Genomic DNA, 27,629 nt, shown 5'->3' with positions numbered 1-27,629 from the left:
GAAATGTGAGCTGATGTGTATGTCAAAAAGAAAGCAACAATATAAAGGGAAGAGTCAAAAATAAATGTCCCGGTGTGAGAGATTAGAAGGACATTTGTAATTACTAGGATACCTGTTATTGTTTAAAAGGGGCCCAATTCGGAGGCATGGAGAGGATACCAATTTCTGATGCATTGAGTTTGAGGAGGTGGAGAGATAGCTAATCCAGGCACTCTCAAGGTCATTTGGAGATCTGTAACTAGCTGACATTAACCTGTAAGATTGGAGGTGCCAATTTAAACACTGTCTGCTTGGAGTTGATAACTACTCCACTTAGTATATGAGCTCACCTCGGAAGGAAAGAAGAAATCAAAGATAAAACCTTGACAGTCCTCTGTTTACCAAGGGAGAGATAAAGGGGTCAGATATTTTGGAAAATAGGAATGAGTTATGTCATTGTGTAAGTTAATGAAAGAACTTTTTCAAGCAGGTGGTCAAGAGGGAAGCACACACACACACGCACACACGCACGCATGCACACATACCCACACACACACCCATCCAGGGAGGTGAGGACCTGGGAGATAAGAAGGTCATTGGCAACATTCCACAGTTGAGCTTTCAGGTTCAGTGCCTCCAGACCTGCCATAGTGGAGCCTCCTATTCCTATTGTAGTAATATCCATTGCAATTCATTTTTAATTCCCTTATAGTGAGTTTTATTTGTTCCTTTATTTCTATTTTCATTTTTTGTTATTCTTTTTGTTTCTTCAAATCTGTCTAGGAATTTATCTTATTTTGCTACACAAAGTAGTCCATCCGCTGTCATTTTGAACCTGTGGGAAGCTCGTCATCAGCACGATGGTGATCTTGACTCCCTGGCCTGTGCCCTTGAAGAGATTGGGCGGACACACACGAAACTCTCAAACATTACAGAATCCCAACTCGATGAAGCCGACTTCAACTACAGCAGGCAAAATGGACTCTAGTCCACTATCGTTCATGAGACAGTGACGGCCAGCTTCGGGACATTTGCTTTAAATGGGAAAGAGGCAGCTTTCGGCCCAGTGGCACTTGGGGAATTCAGCCTTCATTTACACTCAGTGAGAATCCCTGGTTGAAGAAACTGCATTCTATATAGGTGTAATATGTTAATAGGGAGAAGTACAAGCTCTCTTAAATATAAGAGGGCTCTACTGTCTCGTCTGAATCCACACTCGGGTTAATACTTTATGAACTTTCTCAGATTTGGAGTGGCAAGAATAAAAGTGAGGGCACAGCTAGATAAAAGGAACTGTGGAAAAAGATGAGCTACAATAAAGCTGGGAAGGCAGAGATTGAATAGTGCATGTTTTGAAACAGGTTTTTAATGATGTGCCCCAAAGGGCCAGCTGATTCTGGTACCAGATTGTCAGGGTTCTCTACCAACTGGCATCTGTGATGTCAGCAATCATTGTAACGTTGGCTTTTAGAAGTGAAACGGGGTTGCCAACCCATTTATTTGTAGGACTTCAATAACGTCGAGGAGGGCATTTAGAATTTAGAATCTGAGTACATCACACCAGCACCAGTTCCCCATTTATCCTAGCCACTTAGTGGAAACAAGACCAGAAGGTAAGATAGACCACAAACTAGTTCTTGCCATGACCACCTTCATTTTCTCCCAGAGACAAATCTACCCACATTTCCCCCCCTCTTCCTTACCCATTACATAGGAGCGGTTTCAAGGAGCATAACTAAACTGCTCAATATGGAAACTTATGTCTTCTAAGTCAACGAAGCAGAGCTGTCTCTCTTCCCAGCTAAGCCGCTCAAATTGCAGAGTGCTGTTAGAACACGACATATTACATGGATTTGGAGGGGAGGTCAAATCGAGCCCAAGGAAATACATGAACTACAGATGCCACACGCCTTTGAGAACCTGTCACTCTGGGATGGAGGATGAAGGTGTTGACTCAGTTGCCCAACATTGATATAAGGGGCTGAGGGGTTCTGCTACACTTTTCAATCCAGGTTCTGGAAACTTTCTAGTCTGTGTTATCACAAAATCTCCCCATAGGGCTATAGGGCATCCTCCTTTGCCTCTCCGAAAATCAGCAGATAGTCTTTGGTCTAAATGATAGGGGTCAGTAGACCTGAGGAATATGTCGACCACAATGTCCTAGAAACCACATGCATTGTTCAGGAAGTTTCAACATCTGGTTGCTCAGCCTTACCAAGTAGGCTTTTTCTACAAGACCATTAACACAGGACTATTGCTTTTGGATTCTTTTTTGAAAAAAAGAAGCAATGGTATTGTGGAAAACTGAAGTCCACAGATAATTCGTGACCCCCCCCCCCATCTTAACATGACTCCATCTTTTATACTATTAAATCATTTTGATAAGGTGTCCTGGTAGACTAAAGATGAACAGATCTGTTTCTGCTCCGGTTGATGTTTTAATTAGCTGTCCACAATCAGGACAAGCAAGGTCAAGGATCTAGATCAACCACGGGGCTGATCAGCTACTTAGAAGTTGGCTTCATTAGAATAAAAATAGGGAAATTAGGGACTACTTGGCAGTGGGATATGGTCATTTAAAAAAAAAAAAAAAACGTTTTTGTAAGTCCCACGTAGGAAGAAAAACTGTAAATCCCCACCGAAGTAAAAAAGAACTAGAGATAGGTGGAATTTATGATACCACGGGTAAGGCATTAAGAACTCTTAAATGTGTTAGCCATGTTCTCTAACTAATGTGTGGTATATACAGTCCCCTGTATTGGATGAAAGGCTTTGCTACATGAAATCCAAAAGCATCTTTCTTTTCTCAGGAACCAAAGGCATCTTATACAGAACGAGCAAATCCTCTTAGAACTGCTGAGCATATTTTCAAAATACCATCTCTAGATAAGGAAAACGCCCTTTTACTAATGTCCTCTACTTGTTTATTCCTTCTGGGGAGCAACAGAGAGAAGGGCATGAGAGTGTAAATCATCTGACACCCTTGCTATCATTTCTGAAGGAGCAAGAAGTTGAAGTAGATGGTCAGTCACCCAAAATGAACTAGAGAGTTGATTGGCATGGTGGTATACAGAAAGAATCTGCATTGACTGTTGGATAATAACTTGCAGAAAACACATTAGAGAGAACTTTTGTTAGTTTCCATCTTGGAGATGTTAATAGGGATGGTTTAAAAATCATCCTGCCTTCCCCCCACCCCCCCGCCTTTCCTTCTAATTGGCCTTATAATTGCTTTCTATATTCCATGCATTCAAACAGATTTTTAGACCTGATACTTTTTTTATATATTAAATGAAAAATTTTAATGTTTTCCCTAGAATCTAAATTATTTTAAGAAAAGAGATTATCATCAATCCCTCAATGTCTAGAATTTCCTCCTATGGACTTTTTTTTTTTTTTTCTTTTCTTGGCCTGGGTTTTTATAAATGCTCATGATCATCATACCATATTGAGTAACTAAGGATGCGAATGAGCATGATTCACCTCTGACTTCTTCCTAAGGTTCAAATCCATCTGTCAGTCCATTCTGCTCCCTCTTTTCCTTTCTCTTATTTCTGTTAGAATTCTGCATAGGATTTCTACAGAAATGTATGAAATTCTGTGGCTGTCACATGGCAGGATTGTATGGTATTTTACAATAGAATTCCAAAGAGAACCCACGTTCATGAGATTCACAGACACAGCTGGGGGTGTGTCAGGGAGGAATGGAAAATGCAGACCAGATAGACTTAACTGACACTGGAACTTGTGGTTACTCACTGTGACCTAAACCCTTGTTCTATTTTAACATTTTCCTGTCACAACACAAACGCCACCCCTCTAGAAACAGAGTCCCTGGTCAGTGCAAGTGCTTACCACAGAAGTGTTATTGTCCCAGTGCAAAACGAACCAAGAAATTAAAAGTGGGCTGTGATACCTGGTAGGTTACTTAGAATTTTCATAAGATATCCCACTTAAGGACACATCTGTCAGTCCTCAAAAGCATTTAAGTGTAACGGTCATGCTTTAAACAGGACTTCAAATTATGCCACCAAAAGGGTGTACTTCCCAGCTGCACCAGACTGCCGCATCATAAAGTTAATTTACAGTTTTTACAACATTGCTCGTGCAGTCTTACTGGTTTACATTAAAATCCTTTAAGCCAAAGGGAAGCTCACTCTATGGATTTCAATGCAAACTTCATTTACCGGTGCAGAAAGTCTCATAAAACTCAGATGTACGCCCACAAAAATTTTATTGGCCTTTTTGTAAGAGATGAATAGGAATTGACACAGTTCTGTTTAAAGAGGAGAAATTTTTCTCCCTTTTTATTATTTTTATCTCCAGCTGCAGGTGTTATCCTTTGCCATGGTCCCTACATTTTTCTTTCAGTTGACTCTGAGAGGGGTTATTAAGTCAGATGACTAAAACCGGGTTCTCTTTGGATTAAAAAGTTCTGGATTTATTGCAACTATTTTCCTTGACAAAAATTCTCCACATCGCAACTGATAAGCGAAGGCGGAATATTAAAATGGTGTACAGATCTTCCCTGACTTATGAGAGGGTTATGTCCCCATAAACCCATCGTAAGTTGAAAATATTATAACTCGAAAAAAACACTTAATACGCCTAACCTGTCGAACACCATAGCTTAGCCTAGGGTAACTTCAATGTGCTCAGACCACTTCCGTTAGCCTTAGCCTACATTTGGGCAAAATCATCCAACACAGAGTCTAGTTTACAATGGAAGTGTTGAAAGTCTCATGTGATTGAATACCATACTGAAAGTGAACAACAGAATGGTTACCGGTGTATTGGTTGTTCACCCCTGTGATGGTGTGGCGGAGGGGGGCTGCGGTTGCCCATGCCCAAACATCATCAGAGAGTCCTCCCACATATGGCTAGCCCCGGAGAAGATCCAAATTCAGAGTTTCTAGTACAGTTCTACTGAATGCCTATCACCTTCATACCATCGTAAAGTCAGAAGACAGTCAGTCGAACTGCCGTGAGTTGGGGACCATCTATAATTGGTTTTAGATAGTACTCTACACTTGCCAAACTTCTGGCAAATCTGTGAATTTCAAATGTTATAAAAATCTTTTAATGTGCTTGTTTTTCCTTTTCGCCATTTTTGCTGCAATTTCTTAGTCCTTCCCCAAAGGTGTGGAATAGTAACTATCAGATGTGTTGAAGGTGAAGTTCCTCAGAGGTCTTTGTTCCAGATCTGTGAAAGTCACAGGAACCTGAAGTTGCTGAGAAATGTGCTTCTGTGGCCCATGGCATGGCCCATTTCCATTACTTTTTCTCATGAAACATTGCAGAGTTCTGAATCCTGGTACCTCCCATTGACCGGACTAGGGGTCACATCCATAGCAAATGGGAGAGTAAAATGTTGTCCTACAGATAGTGACAAAATTTTATGAGCCCTTCGGTGTTAGTTACCATAGCGGTGTATTTGAAAAATCGATGTTTTCGCCAAAAGCTGAACCGCCACCCTTCCCGCAGCTTCCACTGTTTTGTCTGCATAGAATTTTCCTGAACTACAAAGCAAAAATGTATTTTGTCAAATGTCACAAAGTGAAAATGTTGCTAATCTTAGATATGTTACATATTTTGTGTTTTTACTTTCCACACTCTTTCAAAAGCTGCAGTTATAAAGCTGTTTGGCTGTATTGACAGCATGTGGTGTTTTTTGCAAAGCAGTTCTAGGAGAGCCAGCGTCTACCACGGACTCCTCACATCCCCCTCCAGGGTCGTCAGCAAAAATCGAAATGGCAATTCATGTGCTGTGTTTTTTCAAAAGACAAAAGGGGATGGAAATCAGACCTGGCCGTTAGTCACTAGTGTGTAGTACTGTGATCTGAAGTAGGAAATTTAACTCACATAGAATAATTGTGGTTTTTGAAGCAGCTACTTTGCTTTTTCCTTTTGCTGTGAAGATCATGGATTTGGAATGTCCTCATGAGGTGGGCCTAAGACGGTGACAGTGAACTGTGCGTCTTAGCGCCCACCCTCCATCTGAACCCAAAGATTAAAAAGGCAGTAAGCTTCATGTTTAGGCCTGAGCTTAACAATGTCCTCCTCCACCTTTAAGATTAAGTTGGGCAGAGGATACATCCTCTTTTCCAAAAAGGTATAGCCCTGAATTACAAAATCGATCACTAAATTTTGTAAGGTAACTCTTTGCGTGAGTGGAAATGTGTCTCAACTACTTTTACAAAAGGCATGATTACAACAAAAATGTCCTTTTGCCTCAAATCTTTCTTAACCCCCAAGAGTATTTCACTATTGCAAGCACTACTTCCGTACAAATCCCAAAATTGGATAAATGCTACAAGTCCCTTAAAATTAAACAGATATGGAAGATAGACATTTAACTATGGTTCTTTTGAATCATGAGAATATCATGAGGGAGTTTGTAAGCAGAATATCTTGCCTTATCACCTCCATTATTGAAGCAGACATTACAATCAGAAAGAGATCTAATAATTCCAATATCCCTCATTAGCAAGCTCTGATGATGCCTGAAATAAGAGCACCCCTTATCAAGAGGCTTTTATCTAAGCCTTATCAGAATTAGCTAAAAAATTTCAATCAGAAACACTCTCTACAGTCCAGCCTAGATTATGAAGGCCCTTCCCATTCAACATGTCTCAAGAAGATGAAAAAAAAATTCAGTGTGGGAATTTTCTGGTGAGGAAAACAGTATTCTCCTTTCCCAAGTTGGAATCAAGACAGATGTTAAGATTTCCCGTTCTTCACAATTGTTTCTAATTGGTACACACAATGCGGTATGTGTTGACCTAGAAATATTGCAAATACAAGCAGTTAGAGGATTAACTGGTTGCTCCTTCTAACCCAGACTCAAAAAATATGAGTAATTGTTTACCACCATTTCTGTATGGAAGAATTTTAAAGCAGATTTCATTTTGTCCTGTTTATTTTGGGAAGGTGCGTGGGGGGGTGGTTTTTTCAAGTGATTCATATTTCAAACCCATACCACTCTCAACTTTCATTTGATGTGTTCAAAGCCAAAAAAACAAAAAACAAAAAAAACAAAAAGCAGAACTGAACACTTAGTTTGACATGAAGCTGAAGGACTGAGCAAAGCCAGAGGAGAGTTTGAATAAAGCATGGCCTTGGCTTCATACCATACTTTCTGTGCCTTGTATTATCAATGTAAATTCTGAATGTTGTACAGTAAATACTTGGATGGACTTCTTAGAAAAGACTGCACTGGCTTCTTTTTCAGCACATGTACATATCTATATATATATATATATACATATATATTTGGTAATGCCAAACAGCTGTGTTATATTGTACTGAACAAAATGGACCGTTTGGATGTTTTATGTAGAGTTTGCAAAAAAAAAACAAAAAAAACAAAAAAAAACAAAAACAAAAAAAAACTGGATGGTTACAGACTTTTCGAGCTCAATGTACAGACGTAAATGACCGCATATCAGTTATTTATGAATAAAGAGTCTTTTATTGACATTTTAGGATACTCCATGAGTGGAAATTTGAAATGCCAGTAAGGACCCCCTCTATACACCCTCCTGCCACATCCTAGCAGGAACAGAATCCCCTCCACATCAAGGACAATTTCCAGATACCTGTTAATATATTGAACCTAATTTCTCCTTCTGGCCTCAAGAATGAGACACCCAGAGGCTACTGGAAACAAAGATGAGACTATCTTCTACTTTTCTTAACCCACCCACCACGCACATACACATAAGTACCCTTCGGTTATAGTTTTAGCAACTGTGAGAGAATCCAGCCCTACACCGTAATTGGGGTATCATTCATTCACTTCAGTCCTCAAAATGCTTGGGTTATTTTTTTACAGACAGTATAGAAATTCTCTGCCTCTCCATGGGAGAAAAAATGTTACCAAAATAAGTATGGCGTTGCACGTTTCAAATGCAGCTTCCCTGAATCTGTTCAAATGGTTTTAAAAATGCTGAGTGCTCCCAGGAATTTAATCATAACTACTTAGAGCCGATCAGAGTCAGACCCAGTTTAAACAGTATGATCTACTCAAAGATGATTTCTGGGCTATTTAAGTTAGATCGTTAAAATTAAAAGAGGTCAAAATTCCAAAATTTCCAAAATTCATATTTAAATGTTTATTCCTTTTTGAAAGAGAGAGCGAGCATGCACGTGAGCAGAGCAAGGGCAGAGAGGGGGCGGGCGGGCAGAGGATCCCAAGCAGGCCCTATACTGACAGCAGAGAGCCCAACGTGGGGCTTGAACCCAGGCACCATGAGATCAGGATCTGAGCCGAAGTTGGATGCTTAACTTGACTGAGCCACCCAGGCACCGGTGAAAATCGTCTTTAAACAAAATATAATCTACATAGTAAGATAACAGCTTTTGGACCCCCCTACCCCTCAAATTAAGTTTGGAAAACTATGGCATTAAATGACACCACATTCTCTAGATTTCTGAAAACCATTAGGTGTATGATGGAGCTAATGTAAAGGGTGGATCTCTAAAAGAGGAGTATACGCAACATTTTCTAAACATTTTGGACCACGTCATTCTTTTCATGGATCATCTTATAGGACTAGTAGGGATGGGTAGGAATATCCACAAAGTGGCTGTGAGTCATTCCCATGCTTTGAAGCTAATTAAAATATATTTAAGTTACTGGTGGAATCGTTAACTAGGTAAATCGGTAGGATTAGGCAGAACCAAGCCAAAAATTTCAGAACTATCTATTTTCTGGCATGCTTATTTTTGTTTTTGTTTTAGAGGGAGAGAAAGAATGCACAAGCAGGGAAGAGGGGCAGAGTGAGAGAGAGAGAGAGAGAGAGAGAATCTTCAGCAGGCTCCTTGTTCAGCACAGATCCTGAAGTGGGGCTCGATCCTAGGAACTGTGAGATTATGACCTGAGCTGAAATCAAGAGTCAGACACTCAACCGAGCCACCCAGGTGCCCCTAGAACTTTTTTTTTTTTAATGTTTATTCATTTTTGAGAGACCTAGAGAGACAGAGAGTGAGCAGAGAGAGGGAGACATAGAATCCGAAGCAGGCTCCAGGCTCTGAGCTGTCAGCACAGAGCCCAATATGGGGCTTGAACCCCAAAACCCTGAGATCATGACCTAAGCTGAAGTTGGACATTTAACCAACTGAGCCACCCAGGTGCCCTACAAGTATTTTAATAGAGCAAATAAGTCCAATCTGAGTTGGTTAGGTGGAAGAATGCTGTGGCCAGCAGAGAGATTCAGATAAAACTACCTCATTTTCACAAAAATGGAACCTATCAGCTTGAGTCTGTAATTAGTTGTTCAAAATCTTTTTTTTTTTTTTTTTTTTTTAGGTTTTACCTAAAAAATATTTTGTCTACCTAAGAGCTGATTCTGAGTGGATTAAACTACTTTGGGCTAATGTTTATTCTCTGTAGTCAACATGTGTTAGAATTTGATCAAACTTATTCTGATAGGATTGACTTATTCATTCAAAAATATGTATTTAGATTGACTACATGATAACAAAGCCTGGGTTCAAATCCTGCGTTCTGTCATTTAGCATTTAATATCAGACAAAATACTTACTGTTTCTACTTGATAATACTTCATAATAGAATTTTAGATTGTCTCCAAAGTGTGAAGATTAAGTGAAAGAAAAAAAAAAACACACACACACACAGATACACGTAAAGTCCTTAGCACACTATATGGTCCTTAGTGAGCAACTAATGAGTGCTTTTACCTTACTTTAGAAAGACATTATGTATGCATGGTAGCTAACAAAATGTGTTTGAGATCAACATAGCAATGCTGAGTCAGCCATTCTCTGGACACATGACTTGGCCAAGAAACTACCTTTGAAAGGAGATAATCCTATCAAGTTCACTGGGTACAAAGTCAATGTTCAAGAAATAGTATAATGACTATACACATCTCTAGCTCTCTCTGGCCGGTCCTGCTTCTGAGCAGAGGCATCTTAGAGTGTTCGTTATATAAACATTGTAAAGTAACAGGGCCACAGATGTACTTAATTTTCATCTTTCTGATAGCTAGCTCAGTTACTTAAGGCAAAAAAAAAAAAAAAAAAAGTCTTAAACCCTGAAATAAGTGAAATATAAAGGTTAATCCTTAATACATTAAGCTTAAAAAATACTCTAATAAGGTCCACTATATCCACCTACATAAAATGATTTTAGGAAAGAAAGAATTGGAGTCAGATGATAAGGCAAATACATATTTAAAATCTATCTATGGGGGTTCCTGGATGGCTTAGCTGTTAAGCATTTGACTTCGGCTCAGGTCATTATCTCACAGTTGGTGAGCTCGAGCCCCACTTCGGGTGAGCCCCACTTCTGTCTCTGTCTGTCTGTCTCTCCCTTCCTCCTTCTCTCTGCCCCTCATGGGATTCTCTCTCTTCTCTCTCTCTCTCTCTGCCCCTCACACACTTGCTCCCTCTCTTTCTCTCAAAAATAAATAAAATTAAATAAAATTAATAAAATAAACCTGTCACTAAGACCAGTAACATTTTGTTTAAAATACTGATCTTGCATAGAGTAGATGCTCCATTAATGAGATGACCCATTTTCTGGTTTTCAGACAACACAAAGTCCTTAAAATCATAAGAGTATACACAAATTAAAGAGTAGCTTGGGTGTAATTAGTCTCTATATGCCAGACCCTCTACTCTAAGGTGGGAATTCATAAATAAAAAAACATCGACTCAACCTTCACGAAGCTTACTCTCTATCAAGAAGTTATCATACCATCAAACAAGTGCTACAAAAGAGGTGAGCACAGACTATGAAGGGAGAATAGACAGGTAAAACCAGGTGGTGTTGTAGGAGGGAAAAGAACATAGACACGTGGTCATTGGGCTAAGATTTCAAGATGGTATATTAACATAGAGCTATTTCTATAATCACACTCTGCAATAAGCCCCATAATTTGTGACTTAAAGTAACCATTTATCATTCCTACAAATTTATGGGTCAGCAGGGAGGTCCTCTTGATCTGAGCCCTGCTTGCCTATCTCAGCTGAATTCATTCCTGTATGTGTTGTTATTCTGGGGGTCAGCTGGGCTGGCTCTTCCAGACTAGGCTCCTTACATGTCGAAGGACTAGACCAGTAGGACAAAGCTCTGCCCCATAGGTCTTAGGATGCAATAGGTTAGGCTGGGTATGTTCTCCTGGTAAAGGCAGAGGAAGAAAGCACGTAGAGTGTTTTGAAGAATAGTCTTGGAACACCATCATTTCTGTGATATTCTACTGGCCAACATAACCCTGAGATCATCTCATTCAAGACAGAGAAATAGAATCCAACTCTTGATGGGAATTGTTGCAAAAATCACAGTGCTTTAAAGGGTATAGATGCAGGAAGGATGGAAAATTTGGGTCATGGTTTCAGTTTCTCCATCAGAGAAGAGTAAGAATTTGTCAGATGAAAATAAAGGAGGAAAAGCATTCAAACAAGAATATTAATATTGATAACTAGATTCCTAAGTATTTTATTCAGGAGAGCCTACCATATTGCTTTTCATGCTTCTAGTCTTTGATCCACTGGATCTTCCACAATAGCATTTTCCAAACTTCTATGCTAGGTTATTAGGTACTGATCCTTACGTTTAGCCATATTTGGGAAACGCTTACTCACATTCTTCTTTATTGTAGGAATTCTCAAAGGGTTTGCAATACTTTTTGAATACTTTCAATCTGCTAGGTACCTTGCATGGATTCACCCACGTAATCCCCTGGCAACCATATGAAGCCAGTGCTATTATTACTAACATTTTGTAAATAGGACAGCTAAAAAAAGAATTATGCTAATAGGAATTTTTAATCATTTAGCCAAGGCTACAATGTCTACAACATTTTCCAAATATTTATCACTTCCTCCTACTTAATGAGCATGTAGTAACATCTCACAGTTAACATTTTGGGATTCACTTTTGTAAAGATGTAGAAGAGATAGGGCGGGTCCTCCATTCTAAATTAATTCAGTCTAGGTTTTCTTCAACTTTTTTTTTTCTCATCTACCAACCCATTTCTTTGCAGTTTGCAAAATTTCTCATCTGTGAGCATGTGCTAAGCCCGTGGCAACCTTTCTAACATTTTAGTTCTTGGCCGTGAACGTTTGGTTGAGCCACGTTCCTCGATAGTTAAGTTAAAAATACACACTTAAAACTGACAAGAATGAGTTGCAAATATTTTGCCCCACCTTATAAAGACTACTTTAAAGCCTGGACGCCTCTTTACAATTAAATGACTTGTATCAAATAAACTTGCTTTTTGTAAGCTCAGAGGAAACGCCAACACATCCTTACTTTTAAAGGGGTGAGTGTTAGGTGTCCAGTCACCTGGCAGCTGAAGAAGATGCTGCCCAGTTAAATAGAAAGAGCCCAGAGTAGGTTAAGAAGGCATTAACTAATGAAGGCTCTAATCTTAGCTGTCATGCCTACCAATGGAGTCTCAGACAATTCATTTTACTTTTTGAGTCTCAATTGCTTCAATTCTAAAATCAGCATCATGCATGCCCTCTACTTCCTATATCTGTCTACAGCCAAAAGAAGATATTACAGACCAAATTGCTAGACATGCGAAGATTTAAGTGACACAGACATGTTCATCTCCTTGAATCCCTAGCTTGAAAAATTTGGGTAGAGTACCCAGAAAAATAGAGATGGCCTTCTTCTAGCACCTGAGCTCTAAACATCCACATACTTTGAGAAAGATCATCATTAGGAGGGTATGCCTGACAATATCAAAAGCAAAAGATTACATAAATGCTTAGGTCAGCTACAGATTTATCATCACCGAAAGAGCTGAGGAGTTAATACTTCTGGCTTTTAGGGGCCCAAACTATCAATCCTTTTTGTCATCCTTTACACTCTTAGCAAAAACAGAAACAATTTAGCATTTAAGTGTGCCTTCTCTTGACTCACCCCTTTACCCAGGTGTTCAATTTATTAAAAAAATAATAATAATAGTTATTGTCTTCTTTGGGGGAAGCAGCCTATGAACAAAGGGAACAAAAACTATCCCACTCACAGAGATTTCATTCTTCCAAAGGAAGACTGAGAATAAGGACTAAATAAGGAAGATCTAGAGTGAATTAGACAAAGGATAGAAGAATGGAGTTTCTGGAGGTGTGATTGGGGTTGTATTTTTTAAATAGGGCTGTCAAGCAAAATCTTACCAAGATTGGCACTAGTGACATTTAGGGCCAGATAATTCTTTTTAGCGAAGGGCTTTCTGTGCTTTGTACAATAGTCAGCAGCATCCCTGATCCATACCTACAAAATGCCAATGGTTCCTACCAACTACGACAGCCCAAAACATCTCCAGACATTTCCAAAGATCTTCTACGGAGCAACCAAAGCTGAGAACCACTGGTCTAGAAGATGTTACTAGGTCACAGTAAGCAGCTGAGCTAGGATCAAAGATCAAATCATTGGAGAATCAAAATTCGAGGAATTAGAGCAGGGAAGTAGAAGAATCATCTATATGTATATTCAAAAATCCAAAAATTTAAATGGGAATGTGTTGCAGACGATGACAGTAAGTCAGAAGCTAACACTCCCGTGAATAACAGGAATGGATTTGGGCATCTGTAGATTATTACAACCAGCAGAGATCGTGGTTGATATTATCTCAAAATAGGAGTATCAGACCATGGAAAATATTAGGGAGAAGAGAGAGAGGTGGTCTGGAAATGGCCATGAGAAGGAAAGAGAACTCTCCCCCACTTCTGGTGGTACAGAAGGTTTAGGCGAGAAAACAGCGATCACAGAAAAGATCACAGTAGTTTAAGAGCCAGGCTTCACTAAGAGCAAGAAAAAGAAGGAAATGTTCAGAGATATGATATGTGAAGGAGGAAGAATTCTCCTCTACTCTCATTGGGTCCCTGGCTGGGCCTAGCAAACTGACACAGGGGCACCCGGGTGTCTCAGTAGGTTAAGCATCCGACTTCAGCTCAGGTCACGATCTCACGGTTCATGAGTTGGAACCACACTTCCGGCTCTGTGCAGACAGCTCAGAGCCTGGAGCCTGCTTTGGATTCTGTGTCTCCCTCCCTGTCTGCCCCTCCCCTACTTGCACTCTGTCTCTCTTTCAAAAATAAAGAAACATTAAAAAAAATTTTTTTTAACTGATACAAAACACGTGAACGGGAGGAAAGCATGCACATTCTATTGAATTTTCACATGTGCAGGGGAGCTCTCCCAAGCCACTGAAGTGACCAGAACGGGAAACTTTTATACCTTTGGACAAGGAAACAATAAATTGGTGAAGAATTCACAAGATGAAGGGATTTGGGTGCAGGGTAGTAAATGGTGAAGAAGTAACAGGGCCTGTTTATACAGCCTTCTTGGCCCTACATTCCCTGTCTCTGGTGATAAGGATGTCTTCTTTCCTCCCCGTACAATGAGGATCCCTTCCGCAGGGGACACGTAGCTCCTGCCTTCAGGGAAGAAGGGGGAGAGGAGAGGTCAGGGTGGTTTCCTGTTTCCGCCATTTTCTCAAGCTCAGTCAGCTTAAGATATTCAATATGCCAAGGTGTCCTGAACCCTAAAATACGGCACCTTGGCATATTAAATAATGTAAGGCATTTTGGTGATGACGGAAAGCACCAGGGAAAGGTTTCACAAGTTGCGAAAGTGGGAAATAGGTCACACGTACAACCCCTCACAAGACTCATGGTCCAACGGACAGCCTCTGGTGGCTCACCTCAGCAGGGATGAAGGATGTGGTAAGAGTAGTCATTAAAACTGAATAAATTAATTAAGCAATTGATTGATTAAAAGTTCGCTAGGTTTACCCATTTAGACATTATCTGTTTTGTGTTTAAAAACTTTCTTCGAAGTCCTGTGAGGTAGATAATTATGCGCTTATTCAAACAAAACAGAAATAGAAGGGAAATACAGCGCTTGGCAAAAAAATTACAAAGCTAGTCGGTGGCAGAGTTTAAACCAGGTCTTCTGGAGTGCTATTTCTCCAAAACAAATAAAGTTTTTGTTTTTAGCCACACTATGTGTAGAACAGAAAGTCTTAATTCAAGGGCAGACTGCAGGGTTTCTAACAGAATGAATCACCCAGGCACACAGTTAAAGAATTCTACTAGCTGAAGCTTCTGGGGTCCGTAAGGGTGCCCTCCTGCATGGGCTTCCCATCAGGTGCTGCTCACGAGAGGCTTCTGGGAGCCCAGTGCTTCTGTTTTAAGGAGAGATCAGCAGCCCTGACAGATTGGAAATCATCAGAAGACACAAGAGTTGGTCAAGACATGTTAGCACCGTCCTGAGGCTTCCTTTCTTCCTGGTACAATCAGAAGAAATGAATACATTAAAAAAAAAAAGTGTTCTGGGGCGCCTGGGTGGCGCAGTCGGTTGGGCGTCCGACTTCAGCCAGGTCACGATCTCGCAGTCCGTGAGTTCGAGCCCCGCGTCAGGCTCTGGGCTGATGGCTCAGAGCCTGGAGCGTGTTTCCGATTCTGTGTCTCCCTCTCTCTCTGCCCCTCCCCCGTTCATGCTCTGTCTCTCTCTGTCCCAAGGATAGATAAACGTTGAAAAAAAAATTAAAAAAAAAAAAAAAGTGTTCTGGAAAGGAATGTATTCATATATCTGAAAGATTATCTTTGTAGTGAATATATTTATGTAATTCTTTGTATTGTGAAAAGAAAATGTTTCTCACAAAGTTAAAAACATGCAAACACAACATGAACATATGTCAAAGGTATACTTAACTGATTAATGAAGAAACTGGTTAATATTAGTTCAAAGGAGAGCCTGAAGAACGCATATACACGTATGTACACACATACATGTACATGCGCATGGGAATTCTGAAAGGAAAATGCTAATAGATGCAAAACTGGTTAATGTCTCATGCCCTATAGGCTATTGGCCAATTTTGTGGCCAGTATATATTAATATCCTGTAGTACAAAAAATATATACTGTTTGTGGTTATCTTCTCTGCGAAGTATAACTCAGTTGTATCTGGACAAAATTCATTTGCATTACTCTCAGCTTGCTATAGTTTAACTTCTCCCCCTACAGACCTATAATGTAAGCAAGTCAACAGGGGTCTAAAGCTACACACCCCTGCAGAAGCAAACGGTCCCCAGCTGGCCAGCTGAACACCACCCAGTACTTCACTGAAGAGACACTCAGTACATCCTTTTGTCCGTGTTCAAGTCTTTGACAAGTTGTTCTTGACAAGACTCAGTGTGTCTTGAAAAATCTCCTGGGAGACTTTTATTTGTGCAGCATCTCTCAACAACTTTCCAAGTCACTACTGTGCTTTGTTTTGTGTGTGTGTGTGTTTTCCTTCCATTGCCCCAAGAATTGGCAGGTCTGTTTCTCCTCTTTGCCACCAACATCAGTAACTCAACATCTGAAGCCCTTGGGGGAAGACAGAAGTCACATGGCCTCTCCTACTATCATGTCCATCTTTGTGGAAATCGAAACAATTGCCAATCCTGAACTCGTTTGAGGACGGGTTTTCTTAGTTACTAGAGAGCAGTGAGCCTGTGGGGGAGGAGGGGGAAGGGATGGACAGACTCTGTTTTGATGTGTGAGGCTTCATCCATCACTGCCATGTACCAGTGCCCCTCTTTTTCTTTCTTTCCTGTTTCCCCCCATTTTCGATATAATTAGACTCTGGGGGACTTGATATTGTCTTCAAATATTTGAAAATCTGTCATATGGAAGACAGATTACACTAGTCCTGCCTGGTCCCAAGTGGAAGAACTCGAGCCAATTCTGCAGAAATTACAAAATTTTTTCTTTTCTTTTTTTTTTTTTTTTTTTTTTACCCCCTTATAGGAGGCACAATTTTCACAGAGCTGTTCAAATCTGGGATGAGTTTTTAAGGAATCTGAAAAGCTTCTGGTCATTTTGATCTACAGCTTTCACTGAAGCATGCAAATAGTGCCTATACTCTCTTTATTGACATTTTTTTCAGTTTTGAGTAAGTCCTTCCATCCCAAGACGTTACTAAAGACTCTCTTCTCTTTCCCTTCAAATTGAGATTCTTTGTTACTCCTCCTAACCAGATCTACATTCACTAGTTTAGGGATGAGAAACTGTTTTGATAAGGGCAGAGTGTAAACATTAGGGGCTACAAGGTCTCCACTGAAACTATTCAACTCTGCCACTGTCACAAGAGAGCAGTCATAGACCATATATAAACTAGTGAGAGGGGCTGGGTTGCAATAAAACTTTATTTATAGATACTGAAATTTGCTTTCCATACAATTTTTATGTGTCACATAACATCACTTGATTTTTTTTTTCAAGAATTTAAAAAATTTTAAACTATTCTTATCTTAAATAAGCAGGTAGCAGCCTGGGGTTGGCCCGGGGGCCATAGTTTGCCGACCTCTGCCCTAGCCTCTCATTACCTTCAGGACGGACAACTTGTCCAAAGAACAAAATTAAACTCATTGACATCTCAAAAATGACTCTGCAGGTTGAGAATCTGCTGAGGTTTAGGGAAAAGAAGTCTTCATGTATTGATGCTTTTTATCTAAGTGGGCAGTTTCAGAAAGTGGTTTCAGTCGAAGATATAATGATAGGGATGTGTGTGTGTGTGTGTGTGTGTGTGTGTGTGTGTGTTGAACACAATACCTGATGTAAAAATCAGAAACTCCATTAGGGAAGTAGGAGGCACAACTGTATTTGTTAACACAACTCTTTCTGTGGCCAATCCCAGCTCAAGTTGTTGGTTCTACGCTTGTCAGAGAGCTTCTTTGGGATAAACTACTCCGTAGTCTGGCTCACAATAAAGTTTGATGGCTCAGACACCACGTTATTGCCTTGTAAAACCAGAGCATTCCTTTCTATTATTATCCATTTCAGGCTTAACTATAATAGATTACAATAAAGACTGTCTTCATAAGATAATTTTTAAACCTATCTCCCAGTCCATTTGGTAGCACTTATGTTAATACCATCAAGCAGATCCCCAAAAGGTAGGAACAAAAAATTTCCATACCACTTACAAGATTTTTTTCAAAGGGAGGTTCTGCTGGAGGAACCAGAAGGGGAAGTTTTAAGGTATTTCATTGTTTTTTACCTGTTTGTCTCGATAGATGAGGTTTCATCCATCACTGCTGTGTACCAATTCCCCTCCTTTTCTTTTCTTTCTTTTTTTTTTTTTTTTTCATTTTCAATATAATTAGACTCAGGGGGCCTTGATATTTGTCTTCAAATATTTGGAAGTCTGTCATATGGAAAAGGGATTAGACTTGCTTTCCCCATTCCCAAGCGGTAGAACTACAACCAGTTCTGAAGAAACTACCAGGGAGAACTTTTTTTTTTTTTTTTTTTTACTTCCAGTTCAGAGATCCTGAGTCAATGAATTGTTGCCATTATATAATAATAGCAACAGCATTATTGGATGGTTTACTATTGTCATGTACTCTCCGGAAAGCTACATACTTAAAACAACAATATGGTGTGTACTACTGGTATTTAAATTTTACAAATGATATCAAGGCCTGAGAGGTTAAGCAACTTGCCCTAAATTACAGAGCTAGCAAATGAGAGATTCTAGATTTGAATCCAGGTTTTTAAAATTTATGCTGCTTGGGGCACCTGGGTGGCTCAGTCAGTTGAGGTCCAACTCCTGGTTTCGGCTCAGGTCATGATCTCACGGTCTCCGAGTTCAAGCTCCACGTCGGGCTCTGTGCTCATGGCATGGAACCTGCTTGGGATTCTCTCTCTTGCCCTCTCTCTCTGCCCCTCCCCCACTCTTGCTTCGCTCTCACCAAATAAATACACTTAAAAACATTAAAATAAAACTACGCTGCTTCTTTGTAGTGGTAGTGTGCAATGAACTTTATGGACGCAATTTGTGTCCCATGATACATTTTAATCTAAAATAGAAGTAAAAGATGTAGAATATATGCTTGGAATGCCTGACAGCTGTTAAGTGAATGCATCCACATGTATACATCATGAATATGTATAATGTATAATATGACACTATTTACATAGAATTTCAAACACATAAAATAAAACTATAAGTTACTTTGGGCTACATACATGGACGTTAAGATATCCACATGGAGGGAATAAAATATATCAAATGAAGTAGCTACCTCTGAGAAGTGAAGGGAAAGAAACAAATTGCAGAAAGTTAAGAGAAGCTTTACTCATACATCTCTGAAATATTTTGGTTCTTTAAAAATGGGAGAAGATAGAGTGAGCACATGAGTGATAGAGCATGACAGGAGCAGGGATAGAGACTAAGACAAAGATAAATCTGAAGCAAAGAGGACTAAAATGAAAAGCCTTTTTTGAAGCAGGTGTGGATACATATGTTATTTTGTTTTTTATACTTCCTATACTTTCTCGATGCATGAAAATTTTCATTTAAAATATATGTAATTACAACAAAATTCGAGCAGGAAATCTTTCATGGAGCTCTGTGACACATTAAGTCTTCATCTCTTCCATCTCTGCTGCTTACAAAAATGGCACAAAGGGATGAAAATGGCAAAAAAAAAAAAAAAAAAATACACAGTCCATAAACCCACAAAGACAGGATGAATGGAAAAGAATCAAATAGCAGTGGGGAGAAATTAATCTGGGTACAGGAGTGTAATTGAAGTAGCTTATCTGAGTAGGCTGAACCCCAGACCTGCAGGGTAGGAGTCTACAGTAAAGCATTCACGATGCTTAGCAATCAAATTATAAATCATTCATTAGTTCCACAAATATTTATTGAGGGCCTCATATGTGCCCAGTGCTGTTCTAAGTGGGGATAAGTAGCAACCAAATGGTGAAGGGGGTGGGGGGATGCAGAGTCACTCAGCAAGCAGGATTCATTTTCAATAATCCTGTGAAATAGGCTTTAACAATTGCAGAGAGACTCCCAGATCCTTCCCCCATCACACCAGGTGGCTACCCTGTGTGGACTGTGGAGTTGTTTAGTTTGTAGAAGCTGAAAGAAAAGAGTTCAGGTACAGCTCCAGAAAGGAATGTGTGCCATCCTCAGGACCATGAGAGTGACAAGGGATACATTGAACAGTGAGGCCATGGTACACCCTTCCCACACCTCTTGTCTCAGACAATGCTTGTACCACTCATGCAGGAAACCGGTGGATTCTTCTGTGAGGAAATAAACACCCCTGAGAGAGAACATTGGATGCTGCTGTTTGGAGGTCCTCAAACAAGACAGGCAGGGTCAACCTAATTACGCAACCATGAAACTTATCAGTTGACAAGCCCTGCCCAGCCACAGAGTTTTTAATAGGGGTCTGCTTATGTTCTTCATTTTAAAATATGAATAGAAGGCCAATGACAACCAGACATTTGAGGAGAGCCTCGAGAAGCCAAAAGGATATCAAAATGGAAAGAGAATAAAATAACTGAGGAAACTAAAGACAATAGAAGATTAAAATAAAAATCAAATACAAAACAACAAAAAATACTTAAAAATATCTGTGGTTACTATTCTTAGAGGGATAAGATACAAGTATAGAACATGAAAATAACGTATTTATAAAAGTATCAGAAAACTAAAAAGAGCTCGGAGAACCAAAAATAGGACAATAAAATTGTAAAATAATTCCACAGAGGGGTGCCTGGATAGCTCAGTTGGCTAAGCATCTGACTCTGGATTTCAGCTCAGGTCATGATCCCACGGTTCATGGAATCAAGCCCCACATCAGGCTCCATGCTGACAGTGCAGAGCCTGCTTGGGATTCTCTCTCTCCCCCCACCTTTCTCTGCCCCTCCCCTGCTCAAGCATCCTGTCTCTCTTTTTCAAAATAAATAAATAAAATAATTCCTTAGAAATATTTGTGGTTTCAACCTAATGATTGAGGAAAACTCCTAAACTTAGAACAACAGACATGAAAATTAGACAAGAAAACATAAGTAAATTAAGTAATTAAATTTGGAAACTAGTATTCATATAATGGCAATTCAAGAAACATTGAACATTTAAAAAGAATGTTAAATACTTCTAACATTTAAAAGATATTGTCCCCCAAAAAACAAAACAGACAAAACTCAAATGACAGGGCATGACATACATTGAGAATGCTTGTGAAATACAGAATGAAAGAAAATAAAAGATCCACAATAAGACATGTTACTTTAAAATTTCACAACACCCCTAACAGAAGTTCTTAAATGTTACTAGAGTAAAAAACACAAAAGAACATGAAGAAGGTTATCATTGGTCTTCTCTATTCAAAGGGAAATGATTTGCAATCTGGAATTCTATAACTAACCAAGCTATCACTAATTTAGGGGGACACACAAAAACAGGCCTTTTCAGACAGGAAAGGTCTCAACATTTTCTTTTCTTAGGGAACTCCGGGAAGATCCACACATGAAAACGAGGGAGAAAACTCGGAAGAGAAAAATCTGGAACCCAGAAAATGGAGATGCAAAACAAAAGAGAAGCAAAAGGGATTCCCAGGATGATGGGTTCTGAGATGGCTGCTGTGCTTCAAGCTTAGAGGGTAACCAATCAAAATTGGAGCAGGAAGTATCTGGGCTCTGTGAGCAAGATCTCCAGCAAGAAAATAAAACAGAACACCTGATATGTTTTGAATATATTCAGGTGATATCTTCAAAACAGAGGCTCTGGAGATAGATTTGTGAGTTATACAGAGATCACTAAGCAAAATTAAAACGTGGTCATGGGGTTCCTGGGTGGCTCAGTGGGTTAAGCATCTGACTTTGTCTCAGGTCATGATCTTGCGGTTGGTGAATTCGAGCCCCCCATCTGCCTTCTGCTGTCAGCATGGAACCTGCTTCAGATCATCTATCCCCCTCTTTCTCTGTCCTTCCCGACTCATTCTCTCATAAATAAACAAATGAATAAATGAATGAATAAATAAATAAAATATCGTGAGGGACACCAGGAAGGACCTAACATTTTACCAGAAAATGTGATTGTAATGTACTGCATGGATCAGCCGTGAATGACTATTTCCTAGTCTTGACAATATAAACACTTAATAGTAATTTAACAAGAAATGAGCTATAACTTCATCGGAAGAAGAGAATAACTAGATTGAGAGATATTTATGAGTGAATGTAGTTGTGTTGTGTGACTTTGTGTATGTATGTATGTGAGTGGGCATGCTAAGTACTTAAGAAAACTAGGTTCTCATCCTCGCTAATTGGTATTTTATGGAGAATATATAAAGCTTAAGGAAAATTCAAGAAAGTAGTACAGGAATAGTATTTACAAATACAGAAGTAAGTATGAAAGAGTAGCCAAAAATTGAAAGAGGTTTCCTCAGGGGAGCAAGAATTAGGAGTGAATGGCATAGAGGAGAAAACTGCTAATTTTCAGGGTAAGCTTAGAGGTACCATTTAACAGTTTAAAATTTTTATGTGTATTTTACTGTAAGAAAGGCAGAAACAAACTACTATGCAACTAGACAATGGGGGTATTTTCATAAAAACAAAAGGACTTCCATGACAAAGGCAATTCATGGTCGAAGGAAAGAATTAGTGCCTACATGAAGTGGAATGCCCCCAACATGCATTTGTTCACTTTAAACTGCAGGACGGATTAAAAAAAGAAACTTTATCAATCATGTCAATGCACTTAAAAAACCACAACTGAGTGGAGCAGAAACCAGCAGGAGGCCACTGGTTAACCCTGTGATTGTTGTTTCTGTGAAGTTTTACAGTTCCCTCACCACCTTCAGTACCAAGCACACTTTTACAGGTGCAATTAAAATTATAATTATCCTCAGGCCACATGGTGTTCTTAGGGGTTGTTATGTGTATTAAACCTGAGTAAAAATATACCACGAGTAGATGTCTTTTCTGACACATAGAAGATTCAATCCAAGTCAGATCAATGATGTAACATCACTTCAGGCTGTGGGAGCTGAGACAGGTCAGTGCTACAGTGGCAGCAAGAAAGATAAATTGCCTACCAGAAACACAAACAACCAAATATCTCATCAGACATCAAACATCTCTCTGTGCCGAATTAAAAAGAAAAAAAAGTATTTCAAGCCCTAGAAAGTGAATGCTCAGCATAGTTGGATCAGGAAACATGAGCTATACAAGGAATTAGATCATTCAACAAAAATCGACTATATCCTTCCCATTGGGCTAGGTTCTTTGTGAAATACAAAGGAAGTGTAAGATATGGTTCTCGCTCTCAAGAGGTAGGCCGTTTGTTGGGGATTCATGACTGGCATCCGTGAAATGTAAAGACAAGATTTGGAAACTCTTAGGATGAATAATAAGTAACCAAAACTAAAGGCAAAGGTGAAGAATACAGGACTCAAAACAAGGGAATTAGGGGCAAGAGGGTTCATGGGGAAAACGGCCTTCAGTGAAACTTTGGGAAATGGGTAGGGGTTTAGGCTGGCGACTGGACAAGGTTTGAATTATTTATACTTTAGAAACTTAAGTTGGAAGCAATCACACTGTGTTTAGGTTTGGGGGTGGGTGGAGGGGAGCAAGAGGAAAGTGGTCAGAGTGTATCACGTTTGCTTTTTATGAATTTGCTCTAAATTCTGGCTTTAGTTCCCTTCCAGTCCTTTAACTTTTTCTTTGGGAGACTATTCCAGCATCAGTTACCTAATACCCACATGGTAAAAAAACATTTTTCAGTGTTGTCTTACTTTTAAATTTCCTTTGTTGCAACAGTGGTTTTTTATATTAAAGTCATTTTCCTAGTAAAATTATTGCTGACTGCAAATACTGTCTTGAACACACCATTGAACGTTTCGTCTAGCATAAAGTTGGGGATCAGGAAATGAAAAATGCATTTGAAAGTGATTGGCCATGCATAAAGTTGGGGATCAGGAAATGAAAAATGCATTTGAAAGTGATTGGCCATTCATTTTAAACAAAATGGGGGAAACTAACAACAAGTTGGGAGTTTAGCTTTTCTGCAGCCAAGGTATTTCCATCAGCAACCTGTGCCACTGCTCCCCCGAGGGCCTTTGGGAAATATTCTGTAGAAACTAGATCTTTAAGACTGACAGATGCCAGTGGACCATTAGGACATCCCCTAAATTCCCACTGTTCACTTTGCAGATAGCTAGAAGAAATCATGGAGACCTACAGACCTAAAATCATGGGCCATTCTAAATTCAGATCAATCAGAAAAACTGAGTAAAGAGGGGAAAGATGGATCTTTCTCTTAACTATTTCAGTCCAGTTGTTCTCGGATTCTGTATGTTGGTTGGTTAAGCCATCTATATACTTAATTAAGAAAGGATTGCTGCTAAATAGGAAAAAAAAATTAATTTCTACCTCTCTGATACTAGACTATCCATAATAGAGATCCAGAGTCTGCTTTCTGTCACATCCAATTTTATGATATTTGCAAAAATATTTTACAAGATATTGGCAAGAATTAGTCAAGTGATAAAAATGGCTTCATATAACTTCCCTAATGGCTGGAAAGAAATGTCTCCGGAAAGAGGCATCCTTTCTCTTCTTTCTTCTGGGTGAATAGATCTTGGCTGTATGGAGACTTGCCTGGACTTTATTGTTTTTCTAGTTTTATATTGACCTCTCTCAACTCCACTGTTCCTCAAACAGCCTCTCAGGGTAAGGACCTTCATCCCTGTCTTTGCCCAGGTAAGGTTAATAATCTAATTTAGCCATGACCCTTCTGAGCCTATTTAAGTTTTCTGATCTGCTTTAAGATCAGAGGCATTAAATGTTAATAAGATTCAGACTAGAACTCCTACCTTAAAGGGAAAATTGTATACATGGAGTTTCTTTAAATGTGAGCCTCTCATCCCTGGAAATTCTTATGACAGGGTGACGATTATTGCTTTAATTATTAAATGTAAAAGGCCAAAGGAAGCTGGGCGGGGGCGTGGGAAGCAGGGAAAGAAAGTATTTTTAAAGTATTTAATACTGTCTGCAGTGTCGTAGGCAAAATCCAGTAATACAAATCACCTAAGCAAGAGTGACAGAGAAGGAGCCCAACACTAAGCCAGCAATATAAATAATACTCAAAATATGCAAGATACAAAATACACAAAATGCCCAGCAAGGAGAGATATTCAATTCTGACACCAAGTTCAATGTATAATTCTTCACCCCCACTCCCCACGCCACCAAGCAACCCTCCAATGCTGCTGGGTATCATACAATATAACTCAGTTATGACATTATCAAGAGATACCATCAGACCCAAAAAGTTGAGGGCTCAGTCCCAAAGGGCTGTGGCCCCCCCCTCTATAGATATCAACTACAAACTGAAATTGTCACCTGTGCTTCTGACCCACTGACTATAGATAGGAGGATCCCACAACCCCTCCTTGGGTTTAGTTACTTTGCTAGAACAGCTCTCAGAACTCAGAGAAACATTTTACTTACTAGTTTGCTGCTTTCTTCAGAAATAGCCAGATGGGGTATCAGTTAGGATGGACGTTGCTTTTGAAGTTGGTGTTGAGGAGACTTCAGTGCTCTGATGAAATCTCAGAGATGAGGCCTTCTGGCTAAGCGTCTGCGATTTCATATTGTTGGAGCATTTGCTGTGTCCCTTGGGGTTGCAGCTTTCTTGAAGTTTGCTGTGGCCAAACCAGGAAAGAAGGCATATGCATATTTCTACAGAAATTATGATTCCATGAAAGATTTTGAGAAGATGAAGAAGGCTGGTATCTTTCAGAGTGCAAAGTGATTTTGTAATATAAGGAATTTCTTTGGTTTCAGTTCCATGGAAGTTTGTTACTGACCTGTGTTCCTGAACAATGAAACATGAATCCTGGGTTATGGAGTAGTTTCTCTTGATAAATAAAGTAACAAATATTGTGGACAGTAAAAAAAAAAAAAAAAAAAAAAAAAAAGGAAGAAAGAAAGAAAAAGAAACAGCCAGATGGAAAAATGCATAGGGTAAGCTACCATGATTCAGGCAGCCACTCTTCTCCAGCCACCATATCTTCATCAACACAAAAGCTCTCCGACCCCCGTCCTTTTGGGTTTATGGAAGCTTCCATTACAGGGTCTTGGCAGGTCAAATCATTGGCGATTGAACTCCACCTCAAGCCCCTCTCCCCTCCCCTGAGGTCAGAGGTGGGACTGAAAGTTCCAACCCTTTAATCACCTGTTTGGCTTTACTGGCAGCCCCACCCTCAGGTGCTTTCCAATAGTTTCCTCATTAATGTAACAAAAGACACCTTTACCACTCTCATCACTGGAAATTCCAAAGGTTTTAGGAGCCCTATGCCAGAAATGGGAACAAAGATCAAATATATACTTATTATAAAGTATAATATCACAAGGAGTAAAGTAAGCAGGTTCCCATTTTATCTCAGTAACCACTTAACAGGACTAGATCAGTCCAGAGTAAAGAATGTAAATGAAGGAGTACTGAAACTCTAGAGAGTGAGTTTGGAGGTAGCTGGTCTCCTGAAAACATCTTAACTATGTTTTCTTTGGGTTTTGTAGAGCCAAGCCCATGAAGATTAGATGATTTTCTCAACCAAGCAGAGAATCAAGACTAAGCTCAGAACGTTTAACAGAGAATTTTAGACTAAATAGCATCTTTAGTGGAGAGGCTGTTCATGGAAATAGGTAGGGAGAACTAGAAATTAGTGTTCAAAGATCCTGAGGTTTGGAATTGGAAAAACCTGGATCTGAGTTCCCATTTCATCCCATTTACTAGTTGTCTGACCTTGGGTGAGTTACTCGACCTTTCTAAAAGTCATATGTCTCTTCTGTAATTTGGGGAAAATAATAGTATATACTTCAGTGAGGTTTTGTTTTATTTGAAGACTGAATAAGAGAATGTATAAGAAAGTCACTAGCACAGTGACTTGGCATGTAGCAAATGTTCCATAACTGTTAGTGGTTGTTATTATTAGGTCCAGGAATTAGATTGTGTTTATCTTTCCCTGCTTGCTGGCTCCCTAAGTATAATGGAAAGATCATATTCCATCTATGATGTAAAGGTAGAGCTTTCTAACAGAATTCTGTCCTTAATAATATAGAATTGAACAGCATTTGGGGGTCAAATTAGGGCTATGACTATAAAGAAGTTGTTCTAGATCTTCCATTGTATGCAGAGACCACACTTGTTCCAAGCAGGATCCTGTAGCTAGAGGCCAAAGAACCTGAATTCCTGTCACAGCCAGGTAGGTACCCCAACACCCACATAATCTTGTAAAATCTAAAGTTTCTAGTGCCTCAACTTCTCCATCAGCATACATGGACTGCCAAGAATCCTACCTTGCCTGTGGACTGCTTTAAGGACTTATTATTAACAATATATGCAAAGGTGACCTGAGAATACATGGGCTGCTGAACACAACTGGAAGTACTATGATGGTGTATAAAAAACAATTAAACTTTATGAAATGCCTGCGACATATCAGAAGCTATTAAAACATTTAGATACATCATTGGTATCACCATTATCATTGCATAACAGACAACTAGGAGGGAAAGAACATTCAAGAGAGGATCAAAGATGTTAATACACAGAAGATCATTTCTGTTTGTTAAAAGGGATGCAGTATATCTGATAATGAAAGGAGCATTCCTATAGACCTCATAGAACAGAATCATTTACAGAGTATATTGTGCTTAGATTCCTCTCTACTAAAAAAAAATGTCATTCTTCTGTTACAGATGGTTGATGATGCCTGAAATCTGATTTCCTGATAAGTAGGGCATTGCCCACATTGTTTTTGCTATTAATATTGATACTGAATGAGGTGGAGTACAATGAGGTGAATTTCTTG

At 39.4% G+C, this 27,629-nt stretch overlaps 1 protein-coding gene across 12 annotated transcripts in view; it reads left to right on the top strand.

The window, feature by feature from the left end:
* UNC5D (unc-5 netrin receptor D) overlaps positions 1–21,444 on the top strand; it is a 569,825-nt gene extending 548,381 nt beyond the window's left edge. For 11 of the 12 annotated variants that reach the window (XM_045460993.1, XM_045460959.1, XM_045460944.1 and 8 more), the window contains one exon: positions 763–7,020. In XM_045460993.1, the coding sequence (XP_045316949.1) occupies positions 763–967 (205 nt within the window). In that variant the 3' untranslated portion in view covers positions 968–7,020. Of the gene's footprint in view, positions 1–762; positions 7,021–21,255 lie in introns of those variants that run through there. The other variant, XM_045460948.1, reaches the window with a different exon arrangement.
* Positions 21,445–27,629: the final 6,185 nt, after the last annotated feature.

Source organism: Leopardus geoffroyi, chromosome B1, assembly GCF_018350155.1.
Source record: "Leopardus geoffroyi isolate Oge1 chromosome B1, O.geoffroyi_Oge1_pat1.0, whole genome shotgun sequence".
NCBI classification, from domain to species: Eukaryota; Metazoa; Chordata; class Mammalia; order Carnivora; family Felidae; genus Leopardus; species Leopardus geoffroyi.
Note: the sequence above shows the minus strand (reverse complement) of the source record. Positions and strands in the feature narration are given on the sequence as shown.